A 13,070-nucleotide genomic window follows, 5' to 3' on the forward strand; every position below is an offset into this window, starting at 1 on the left:
ACATTGTTTACTCTGAAACGCACAGGCATAAAATGGATTATTTGTTTATTTAATTTTGAATAATTAATATTTTATGCTCCTTTCTTTGAATATCCCTGCTTGGCTAGTTTTGAGCATAATAAAGTGCTATTTAAGTATAATATGGATGTCTATATTGTTTTGTCTGGGTCTGAAGTCTATATATATATATCTGTTTTCAACATAATAGTAAGACATGCAACCAACACATACAAGAAACGTATTTTAAGACGTTTTAATAAAATTTATTACTATGCATGATATAACAATAGTTTTAACCCCAATAACTGAACATTACATCACAATGCTTATTAAACGTTTTGCTACATTAAAAACAGAAACAACTTTGTCTTGAAATAAGACTTTAATGAATGACATGCAGGACAGAAAAAGCTAAATCAACTAATAGTGCAGAAAAAAAAAATCAATAATTCATACAACATACAACTTATGTTTTATAGTGAATATTCAAAAAAGAAAGAGAAAAACAATTTCAGGTTTCTTATTTTCCTCATTTATCATCTTGAATCTTTAGAGTGTGGCTGCAAAATAAAACAAAAATGCATTGAGACTCATTTTGAAAATGAGTTTTTTTAGCCACAAAAGACATAATTATGTATTTATCACAAAAACATATGCCTGAAACTGTTAGACATGCAGTCAAAGCAAGACAATGAACATTATAATAATACTCAGAAACAACAAAGCAAAAGATAACTGTACGTGTATTTGTATTATTATTTTAAAAGTATGCTTTAGTGTGCATTTTCTACTTTATAAACTCTATATTTAAGTGTAATTGAAACATTATTTTCAACATAAGAATGTCTGGTATATTTCCATGCCGACAGTAATGTTACTTACCTTCATTTTCCACATAAAAACACTAATTAGAAATCCATAAAGCACACTTTTTCCGAAAAACATCAGATATACAAATTTTGCAGTGTTGTTGTTTTTCTTCACTAATTCTAAGAAAAAATATAAAAGCATATATTTACAGCTACAGTTGTGTGAGAACAACAAAATGAAATTATAAAGCTGATTTTAAGCAGATAGCTTGGTGGGGTTGTTAATGTTTTAATAAATATATAATACATAGCATTATAAAATGTGCTTAATCCAATTCTGCATTACCAAAGTACTGGAGCCTATCCTAGTAGCACTGGATGCAGGTCAGGAAACAAATGTGAACAGGTGACCAGTCCATCACACTCTTACATATTCACTCATGTGCACATCAGGCCTATCCGGAATCACACATTTGAGGATGTGGAAAGAAAACCAGAGTACCCAAAGGGAAACCCAGAAAGGCATACAGACTACATGCAAACTCTGCACAGGATACCATTGGTTGCAAGATTCCAACCCAGGCCTCTGGATTCATGTGGCAGCAGCAATACCAAATGAGCCACCATGAAAACGATGCCTCAATAAAACAGAACAGTAAATACAGGATTTAAAAAAGCACCTAAACAGTTACAGCTTATCATCAACCCTATTTAGATTTATACAGCTCTGTAAACTAATTTTTCTTTACTTGTCATGATAAAGCAGGTGAACTCATCCATGAAATAAGATGAACATTTTAAACAATTAACACGCATAACTATTGTAACTTAGTCTTTCTTGTACAAGAAACTAAACAGAAAATCACTGTAAACAATCATATAATATAGGCCTCATATACAACCAGACCTACATAAGTACAAAAAATACAATAAATCTGTTAATGTAGTGTACTGTATCTGTTACATGAATACATACCAGTCTTCTTGACACAATCTGAAAAACAGGAAAAGGGAGAAGGAATTGATTGGTATATTAGACCTGAGTTTTGCAAAGAACATTTTAGAAGAAATTTTGCAATGACAAACTTAGAAAGTGTAATAAAAATATGTGTAATAGATGGCTAGTTAGCTCCATTACTGAGCTATGGGGAGTCTGGGGCAGTCCAGGCCTCAATTAACACCAATCGTAGGCCAATAATGAATGTGTTTTTTTAGGCAGACTATAAAAGCCAGCTGTATTCAAAATGGAAGCTGGGCCATATGGCAACCTGGAAAAGTGTACACTGGATATTATAATTCTTGTGGCCATACAGAGAGAGAGAGAGGAGCTGACAACATTAGGGGACATTATGCCCAATTACTATGCAGGATACATAAATTGTGGTATGTATTTCAAGTCTACTGTATGTGAATATTTTATGTGTTACCATGATTGACTCCACAACCTTAAAGATCGTCAATTTGTGTAAATTATAATTTATTTTCTTGTTGAGTTTATTTCAGGTTCCTCAGTTTCCTCCAAGAGTCTCCCCTTAAATTAAATAAGACCGATAAATCATCTCAGTATTAGTGCCTATGTTTACGCCCTCGAATAGACATTCATCCCATTCTACTTTGCGACTGATGTTGAATAAATGGCTCCAAGTGAATTGAATTACATTAATAACATTAGAAAAATGCATCATTGTCTTAGACCCAATCACTTCAAATGCCAATGTCATGAATATGTTTCTCTGAAGTTGATTTGTTTGTATATAAAACAGGTTAGTATTTAATTAGCAATGAATGGTAATATAATATTGTTATGTTGCTGTCAGTCTCTTTCATTTATCTTAAAGTTTAGATGTTCATTTATTGGTCATACCTTGTGATCCGTGTATAGATCTCCTGTAAGTCTCAGTTCCATTTTCCATGCCAAACGTCACAATGCAGGTAAACTTGTTATCAGGGTTGCACCAGACACTTTTTGGCACTCTTAACCGGCTGCTGACACCATACAACTTTGTGTGGCCATTCAGCACTGGGGTGTCAGTTTTAATTCTTGTTGGCTCGTTCAGGTGTGGCAAATCCCAGGTAATAGTTATGTGGTCAGGATAAAAATCAGTCGCTAGACAAATTAGCGTCACCCGATTCCTTTTGCAAAGTTCATTTTGTGATGGACTGAGGATTTCCAGTGTTGGTTCTGTGACATCCTTTTCTAAAAAGAAAATCAGGGAAGACTTTGTTATAGGGTCCGCACTGGCCTTCAAAGTTTAAACATTTTATCATTCCCATTTATCTAAATCCTTTCCACATCAACATTTGAAGGATTTTCTCATTTATCTACAAGGGTTTAATTGCACAGTTTGAGCAATTTTTACACTTAAACATTCATATTTGTTTTCATAACCTGTTTATCCTGGAGTTGGATTTTGCCCTCTTATTGCATGACAGTCAACTGTAATGACTTATAATATATTAAACCAGTTATAACTCTATAAATATTTATTAGATGTGCAATTTAACAAATGGTCAGTAATTTTAAAAGATCTGTCAATGACTAGGTACTAAATATGCAGCACAGAGGCAATATACATCCCATATATTTTAATGACACTTCAGAACAGGGGCTCCAAATGCAATCCATCGTCCATCTATGAGTCACTTAACTTTATAAAGAAATCTTTATCTAGTGTCTTGTTAAATAACAATAACTGACAACTAGAAGCACTAGAGGTAGTCCTTATTTTAAAGTATAGTTCTTTGTTTTTAATCTTTATTAAAATTAGAAAAGGTTTTGTCCAGGTCTTCTAAAATAGCACTCAGTGACTGATAGATGTAGTGTAGGGTGTCTTTATTCTAACATACATTATATCTTACTTATTTGGCTAATGCTGTTATGCAGGGTGATTTACAATACTTGAGATATACTTGGTTGCATTTATTTTACTTAAACAGTACAATTGGAGAACTAACAGACGAAGCAACCAAATCATGTTCACACACTATCAGCAGCAGGATTTGATCCCACAACCTTAAAGTTTGAAGTCCAAAGCCTAAGCCACTTCATCACATTAACATTGTCATTGCTGCTGTGTCAGTCTGATTAAATACAGGCATAGCAGATGTTATTTTAAAGCAGCAACAATGGTCTGATGGATTCAACTAGGTAGTCCTCTCCTATTTTCAATTCAGTATATATCTTTATATTTAGCATTAGAAAGTTTCACATCTTTTAACATTAAACCAAAAAAAAAAAAACCTGTCTGTTAAAGGATGTTTTCTTCAATGAATGAATTTTGCCTGCAATGACTGAAGAATGAAGTATAAGTGTTTGTTATTATTTTTATGATTCCATTGGCAGTTAGTGGGGCATAATGGTTAAGGGTTTGGACTTCAGACCCTATGCCTGTGGGTTCAAATCCTGCTACAAACACTGTGCCTGTGCTGCAATTCGAAACATCAAAAGAAATGTAACCAATCGTTGTTCAAATGTGGTAAGCAACTTTAGATAAAGGCATCAGTCAAATAATGACATATTATGAAACCACATTCTTAAGCCTATTTAACAGCTTCACAGTTGTGGGGAGCCAGGGCCTATCCCAGCAGTATTTGGTACAAGGCAGGAAGCAGCAATGATGGTCCCATACATTCACTCAAGGTCAATTTTATATTAACAATTAATGAGGAGGGACATACATAGACATGAAGAAAATGTGAATTATTAAGTATTATATGGTTTAGATTGATTTTATTGTATCCATGTTCAAAGTGAACGGTCTAAAATTAAAAATTAATTAATAATTATTAACAAAGATAGATAGATAGATAGATAGATAGATAGATAGATAGATAGATAGATAGATAGATAGAAGGCCATTTTCATGGCAGTAGCGCAAATTACCGCGACATCACGCGGCCCAGCTCCAATAGCTGCCACTGATAATTTACAGCATTACAGTTAAAGACACCTGTTAAAAGCAAATAAATCCTGAGTCGCGACGATATTTGTTTCTAAATTACAAAATGATTTCCAGTGTGTTCTTCCACTTCTTGCCTGGCCCTAACTGTTCAGATTTTTTTGGAGTGCGCACGCTGCCTCGTATATACTGTTAAAAATAAAGGTGGCAGAGTGGTTCTTCACAACGTGGTTTCCAAAAGACCCATCCGCATAAAGGTTTCAGAAAGGACCTTTATTTATTTAGATCTGTAAAAAGACTCCATACAGTAAATAGCCATGATTAGACAGTAACCGATTTGTAAAATGCTAATGGGTCATGATTTTAAAAGGATTTTCGCTTCATAAGTCCAGTAAAACAAATTAAATCCATGGTGTATGTTAGAGTTAATCTGTTCTTTATTATTTACTGTGAAGCCTATTACAGATAATTATTTACGAGGGAAGTTATAGTAATGTATCCAGTGGATTTTTAAATGTCTGTTCAGCATTTAATACGAGGGACGTTCTAATCGTTTCCGCACTTTTTTTAACTGCATTTATTAAGAATTTCAAAAACAAATTACATCACTTTCTACATAGTCACCTTCGTTTGCGATGCAATTTTCCAAGTGTCGTACCAACTTTTTAATGCCTAATTACTACCTTCACCGTTTCCAACGAAAATAATAAAGTTCGGAAACTTTTTGAACGTCCCTCGTACGTCTCACTCATGGTCAGCAAATACAACCCCAACTCCTAAAACTACAGTCTTCCTTGGTACTTCACGGATAAAACCAACAGTTAAGTTACCAGGATAACTATGTTTTTGTTAATTATGTTTTAACAAAAATGTGATTAAAGAATTAAGGTCATTCAGAAAAGTTTCACTGATCTCCTGAACTGAAGAAACAGCACGTGTTGTCTACATTTTTTTAAGTTCATTTGGTTTGTTATTGTCCAAGAAAAATGTTTTCCATTCCCTTAGCTGCTAGGCTTAGCAGCAATTTGAAATCTGAATGTTATCGTTTTTTGCCTTTTATTGGAAATAGAGAAAATTATTCGATGTTGAAATGTTACAGATGTTCTTAAAATGTGCATTCGAACTAATCATAAGTAGCGTTTTGAAAAGTAATACACATAAACTGCTGGTAAATTAAAAATATATAAATTAAAATAGTTGTTTAAAAATATATAATTTGTGAATCATACTACATTTTTCAATTTCTAAAATTAACTTATTGGTTTTTTAAACATAATGTGATGTGCGCATGCTTTACATTGGAATTTATAGCCAGTCAATACAAATACAAATATTTTGCCGTTGTTCTCGGGAAACACTTTAACTCGGGTTTATATTTATGAAATTAGAAGTTTTACTCCATTAAGTACCGCACATTCGTCAAACGAACCCGCAGGACAAACACTGACGTACAATTAAATTACTTTTCTCTCGTTTATATTTAAATAAGACTTACTGCATGCTGTATTATTACCAATACACCAGAATATATGTATTACCATAACAGTATAACAAAAATTATACATTAAACCCTAGATGGAATACATATAAAAACCTCAATACAAATCTCCCGAAGCTTACACTTGAAAACTTGAACTTACTAAACACATCTACAATTTTCATTTAGTTTATTGTTCATACAAATATATTGCTTACCTAGAACAGTTAGTCTGGTGCCACTTCCAAAATAAAGTACACTGCCAGTAGCACAGCGAACCTTAACTTTAGCAAAACTCGTATGTTGTGGAACATCATAGATGTGCAATGGTGTAACTTCAACATTTATTTAATTTCATGTAATTTCCGTGCTCAAATGCCCATATTTTTCTTTCTCTTATTAAAAAGAAAACATTGTAAAATGAATAGCTTGTCCTGGACAGCGGGCGTGCATATCGCAGGGCACTGTCATACTTAGCCAGTTTAGGGTTATCTATGAACTGAACAGAGAGCTTGGAAGACAACCAGACAAACACCAGGAGATTAGTCCACATAGGCATTGACCGGAGAGTTGATCGAAACCAGGATTTTACAAGTATGAAAAGCCAGTGCTAACCGCTTAGCCATTGTGACGGCCCTTGGCGGCAATAAACTTCCTTTATAAATGATGGATTGACAAATAGGAGCCGAACGAACAATCAAACAAACAATCAAACATACACGCAATAAATAAAGAAGAAACTTACCTAGTACAGTTAACTTTGTTCCTTGACCAAAAACCAAGGGTGAAGTACTTGATCACAGCTCTGTAACTCTTTACCAAAACTGAATCTTATCTGCATCCTGCTCTACATTAAGTATTTGCTTTGTCTGGGAGTTTTCTCATTTAATATACAAATAAACATTTGTTTAACCAAGACAGTCAGTTTAGTCCTTTTTCCAAAGTATATTACTTCGTGTCGTAGTATTTGAAGAAAAATCTCTAGTGCACATAGTACATTCGCTTCTGTATACGCCGAGTTTAACCAACTTCAGTTAGCAGAGGGAACGCGATTTACTTACATTTTCATGCATGCAGGGTTGTCAACGATCTGCCTTTGTTAGGTTGAGTTAAAGCCTTGCTAAAACTTAAATACAACTAACCAATGTGATCTTAAACAATACCAACAATCCTAATAAACAATCGGTGTGACCAATATTCGACAAAAATGTCATAATTGAGAAAACTTACCAAGAACGATCAGTTTTGTGCCTTTTCCAAAGTAAGCAGGCTGGTTAGAGCACAGAGCTAACGGGCCATACTGAAACGTACAGCAGTCTTCGAAGCTACATGTGCTATAAAGCTTCTAATACTCTTTTTTTACTTTTAATAAAAAAGACATCTTTTGAAATGTGTTGGCATTGTTTAAAAAAAAATAAAGTTGAAACAGTGTGTAAATACTTGTAACTCCTTGAAAGAAAGAAAGAAAGAAAGAAAGAAAGAAAGAAAGAAAGAAAGAAAGAAAGAAAGAAAGAAAGAAAGAAACGTTACTTTTTTCGTCCTTCGTTTATTTTCTTTCGAAGGATACATAAGGCGCGATAGATAGATAGATAGATAGATAGATAGATAGATAGATAGATAGATAGATAGAAAATATTTTTTTCCAAAGGGAAATTGAGCTTTTACAGAAGATTAAGATATATACACTGTTCTATATTATAAGAATCATTAAGTCAAAGTAGCCCTCCTCTAACACACACACAAGAAATTTAAAAAGAAGAAGCGTCTGACATGAATAGGATATTATAAGTAATACAACGAGCCATTATAATGATGTAGCAACTTTGAGGAAACAACCGTTTTACTAAGGAATTAATCTTTATATTTTTATTAACAATATCACAGTTATTTATTCATTTATTTACTTTCTATCTGGTCTTAATTTTCTTAATATGGGATCTCTAAAAGATACGTAATTGGTTCCCTTTGAGGCTCCATTCATATTCTTTGAGTTACATATATACAGTAACCGTCATTGTGACGTTTTTGTACAGGCGGTCTATGGAAATGTACCACGGTGTCCCCCCATCCCCACAGTACTGGAGTGTCATACAAAAACGAAACACAACTAGCAGATCTCTTCATGCATGCTTCTTTCAACACTGGAGTATTTCATCTCTTTTTATACGTTAGGTTACTCTCATTGTAATATACAGGTATAGCAATATAAGAGTTTACCCTCCGCAAAGACCCAACCTGACCACAGTATCCATGCAGCAATCACAAAAAAAAAAACATTTTCTTCATTCCTGATTACGATGAAGATAATCATAATCATTTAAATTTTCCTTATTAAGAAAAAAAAAAAAAACATTATATGTTTATTTGATATATGGTAACCTACACTAAGCGTTTCTTTCAATACAGAGAATAGACTTGTAGATGCAAAAGTAAAACAATCTTTGTATAACGTAACAAAAAGTTTAAAGTACGTGAGGTGTGATTTTTTAAAGCTTATTTGTTCGATTATTTCGTCTTGTTCTTGCTTCATGGCAGAATTTAACAAATAGTAGGGAATTTAAGAAAATCGAGAAAACCCAGTCAGACGTGGGGAGAAGATTGAAACTCCAACGCACTGTGTTGATTGAGTTTAAATCCGTGAACTGCAGGGCACTGTGAAGTAGCGGCGCAAACCACGGTTCCGCCCACAAGCAACTATAAGACATCCGCCATACAGCTTTGTATCACTTAAATACGGAAATGGCCTCTTAGATTTCAGGCCTATGAAAAAAGGCAATGGAAGAACAAGAACAGTCAAAAGCTTTCAGATTTGAAGTATCCACGTTAAAATTGTCATTCTTCCACTAGTAATATTGGCTTATGTTTGACGGATGTGTGAAAATTCGATATTTAATAAATGTGACTTTAAAATGTAAACTAAAATAAATACACATATAGATAAGTAAATAATTAATAAAACGTTAGAAATGAGGGTACTGCGCTTGCAACGTCTTCAAGCAGACGCATATTTTAGGAATCAATACCTTCCAATAGAGAATTAGAAACTATGATGTGGTTTGACTTTATGCTTTCTTGATGGAATAAAACTAACAGGCATAAGAATAGCCACATCTGTAAAGTCTGCGGATTTAAAAGAGGCATGTTTTTTTTTCCTGAAAATTCTTGTGACAATACGTTATGTAATATAATACGCTGTGTAATATAATGCATATAATTAAATAAAGATTAATATCGAAATAATTATTTATTTAATCAAATAACGCCATTGTTTGACAGAAATCTCTTAGCATAACAAAAGCATTATTTTACTATTTATGGTAAACATTATCTGCACTGTACACTGAAAAAAGTATAACATGGATGTTGTTCATTCAAGGTAAATTTTCTCTTTCAAGCAACTTAACATTAGTCATTTAGTGTTGTAGCTTGAAATATTTGGTTTCACATCTCGATCAATGTAAAAAAAAAATGTGTTTGTACCAAAGTAAGTTATGGTTGAAGGAATAAACGTAAAAATCCTGTTTCAGTTAACCTAATATTTTCGGTTGTTCATGTGCTGTAGGAGGGGCCCTTTGTATATTCTTCTGGTTGAACTTTCCAGCGTGCTGGCTTTCCAACTGCCAAAAAAGAAGAACACTTTCCCCGTGTGCACTGCAAAATGCTTGTGTATTTGCACTAGATTTTTAAATAAATGTTAAAAGTACAGCATTGGAATATGTTATGTTCATAATATTTCTAATAGCATAAAAACAGGTTATAACCAATAAACCATTTTAAAAAATAAACTGCTCAAAAAAATTAAAGGAACACTTTGAAAACACATCAGATCTCAATGGGAAAAAGAAATCCTCCTGGATATCTATACTGATAAAGACTGGGTGATGTGTTAGGAACGAAAGGATGCCACATCGTTTGATGGAAATGAAAATGATCAACCTACAGAGCCCTGAATTCAAAGACGCCCCAAAAATCAGAGTGAAAAATTATGTGGCAGGCTAGTCCATTTTGCCAAAATTTAATTGCAGCAACTCAAAATTGTACGCAGCACTTTGTATGGCCCCTGTGTTCTTGTATACATGCCTGACAACATTGGTGCATGCTTCTAATGAGATGACAGATGGTGTTGTGGGGGATCTCTTCCCAGATCTGGACCAGGGCATCACTAAGCTCCTGGTGGCATTGGATGGACCAAAACATAATGTCCCAGAGGTGTTCTATTGGATTTAGGTCAGGAAAGTGTGGTGGCCAGTCAATGGTATCAATTCCTTCATCCTCCAGGAACTGCCTGCATACTCTCACCACATGAGGCCAGGAATGGTCGTGCACCAGGAGCCACTGTACCAGCATAGGGTCTGACAATGGGTCCAAGGATTTCATCCTGATACCTAATGGCAGCCAAGGTGCCTTTGTCAATCCTGTAGCGGTCTGTGTGACCCTCCATGGATATGCCTCCCCAGACAATCATTAACCCACCACCAAACTGCTCATGCTGAATGATGTTACAGGCATCATAATGTTCTCCATGGCTTCTCCAGACCCTTTCACTTCTGTCACGTGCTCAGGGTGAACCTGCTCTCATCTGTAAAAAGCACAGGGCACCAGTGGTGCATCTGCCAATTCTGGTATTCTATGGTGAATGCCAATCGAGCTGCATGCTGCTGGGCAGTGAGCTCAGGGCCCATTAGAGGACATGGGGCCCTTGGGTCACCCTCATGAAGTCTTTCTGGTTGTTTGGTCAGAGACATTCACACCAGTGGCCTGCTGGAGGTCATTTTGTAGGGCTCTGGCAGTGCTCATCCTGTTCCTCCTTGCCCAAAGGAGCAGATACTGGTCCTGCTGATGGGTTATGGACCTTCTATGGCCCTCTCCAGCTCTCCTAGAGTAACTGCTTGTCTCCTAGAATCTCCTCCATGCCCTTGAGACTGTGCAGGGAGACACAGCAAACCTTCTGGCAATGACACGTGTTGATGTGCCATCCTGGAGAAGTTGGACTACCTGTGCAACCTCTGTAGGGTTCAGGTATCGCCTCATGGTACCAGTAGTGACACTGACTGTAGCCAAATGCAAAACTAGTGAAGAAACAGTCAGAAAAGATGAGGAGGGAAAAATGTAAGTGGCCTCCACCTGTTAAACCATTCCTGTTTTGGGGGTCATCTCATTGTTGCCCCTCTAGTGCACCTGTTGTTAATTTCATTAACACCACAGCAGCTGAAACTGATTAACAACCCCCTCTGCTACTTAACTGACCAGATTAATATCCCATAAGTTTCATTGACTTTATGCTATACTCTGATTAAAAAGTGTTCCTTTAATTCTTTTGAGCAGTATAGATTTAATTCAGTATAAAACAAGTGAATTGCACCCAATCACTCTAAATGATTTGCCTCAATTTAAAAACTGTGGGTTCAATAAGATAAAAAGAATTATATTGGATCAGATTGAAGATATTGTGAATCATTACCTTAATTATTTTAAGTTGAATGGAGGTTATAGTTTTTTCAGTGTAGTTTTGAACTCTTGAACCACTTAACAAAGAAGGAACATATAGTGATTCAGTGTGGGTCTACTGCAGGCACAGAAGTAAACTCCGGCGTCTGTTGTCTGAATACCTTGTATACTTAAATAACAATTCTGAGAAGAATTTCTTAGTACATTGAATCTTTCTGGTACGTCATTAGCTGTCTCCAACCTTCCCAGTTTGACGGTTGTGAATAAAAACAATTGCATCTCCTTTATGGATTGCTGTCGGTACCAATGCATGTAATTATAGGCAGCGTCCTGGTTACATTCCAGCGTCACCGACTGTCCCACTTGAAGAACCGTGAACTTTGGAGTTTGAGAAATTTTGACTGCCGACAGACAAGCGACATCTATTTACGGGGGGAAAAAACGACGAATCAGTCAATAGCAAAATAACAATAAAGTAGCAGTAATAATAATTTGCATTTATATAGCGCTTTTCTCAACAGTAACTACAATAATAAACCATTATTAATAAGTCACACAATCTTCATTGGTTAAGAGGTATTAACGTCAGAGCCATCAGGAATAAGATAACAATATTTTCCAAAATTTGGCAATTGAGCAGCTTAGAAATATCGAAATAAAACTATTAACTTCTTTGGTATTCATAATTAATAATAAAAAAAAAAAAAACTCACGACACAAGCATAACATTACGAAATCTAACGTTTTAAACATCTTCTCTATTCACTCTGCGGCAGGCGGACACCCGTTGGCTTACAGGCTCTAAATGGTCTTTATTAGTGTTCCCATATTTAACAGGAAATCAATGAGTTGATGCCTAATCCGCCATACTGACGGTTTAAGGGGTCTGTCAATTAGCAAGTCAACTGACTGATAACATTGCTCACATGAGCATTAAAAGACGTTGCATTACTGCGACAAGCTTTCGCCAATCCTGTATACGCTATCCATTCAGTGCTCAGGTGGAGCGGCAAAAATCAGAACTAATGAACTTTTAAAGAGTTAATATTAAGTTTATATTTTAAATTTCAGTGATTTACAGATATGCGATTAATCACTTTAACTCTTCAAATAAAGAATCTTAATGTGTAACATTTTCAGAAGTGTTAAAGTTTAGGAAACCTTGCGTTTAAAAATGAGCACGACTTTATTCAACAATAAAATATCTTGAAATCGGTACTTCTATTAGGAATTGATTAAATTTTCATCAAACCAATATAATCAAAATACAATCATTAATACTACAGTTAATATATGATTCTACATGGTTCTTTGTCCCTTATTTATTTATTGCTTTTTTTCTTTTTGTTTTTTGTTATCAATTTTTATTGGATTTCAAAAATATTTTGATATTCGTTATATATACTTTTTTTAGACGATAGAGGGCGCAATTGCATA

At 34.8% G+C, this 13,070-nt stretch overlaps 1 gene segment (V, D, J or C); it reads right to left on the bottom strand.

The window, feature by feature from the left end:
* Positions 1-239: 239 nt before the first annotated feature.
* Positions 240-12,435, bottom strand: LOC120524966. The segment is given in 5 exon segments: positions 240-560; positions 883-989; positions 1,786-1,803; positions 2,674-3,006; positions 12,347-12,435. Coding segments are annotated over 5 exon segments (522 nt in total).
* Positions 12,436-13,070: the final 635 nt, after the last annotated feature.

The sequence above is a fragment of the Polypterus senegalus genome, chromosome 3 (assembly GCF_016835505.1).
Source record: "Polypterus senegalus isolate Bchr_013 chromosome 3, ASM1683550v1, whole genome shotgun sequence".
Taxonomy (NCBI): domain Eukaryota; kingdom Metazoa; phylum Chordata; class Cladistia; order Polypteriformes; family Polypteridae; genus Polypterus; species Polypterus senegalus.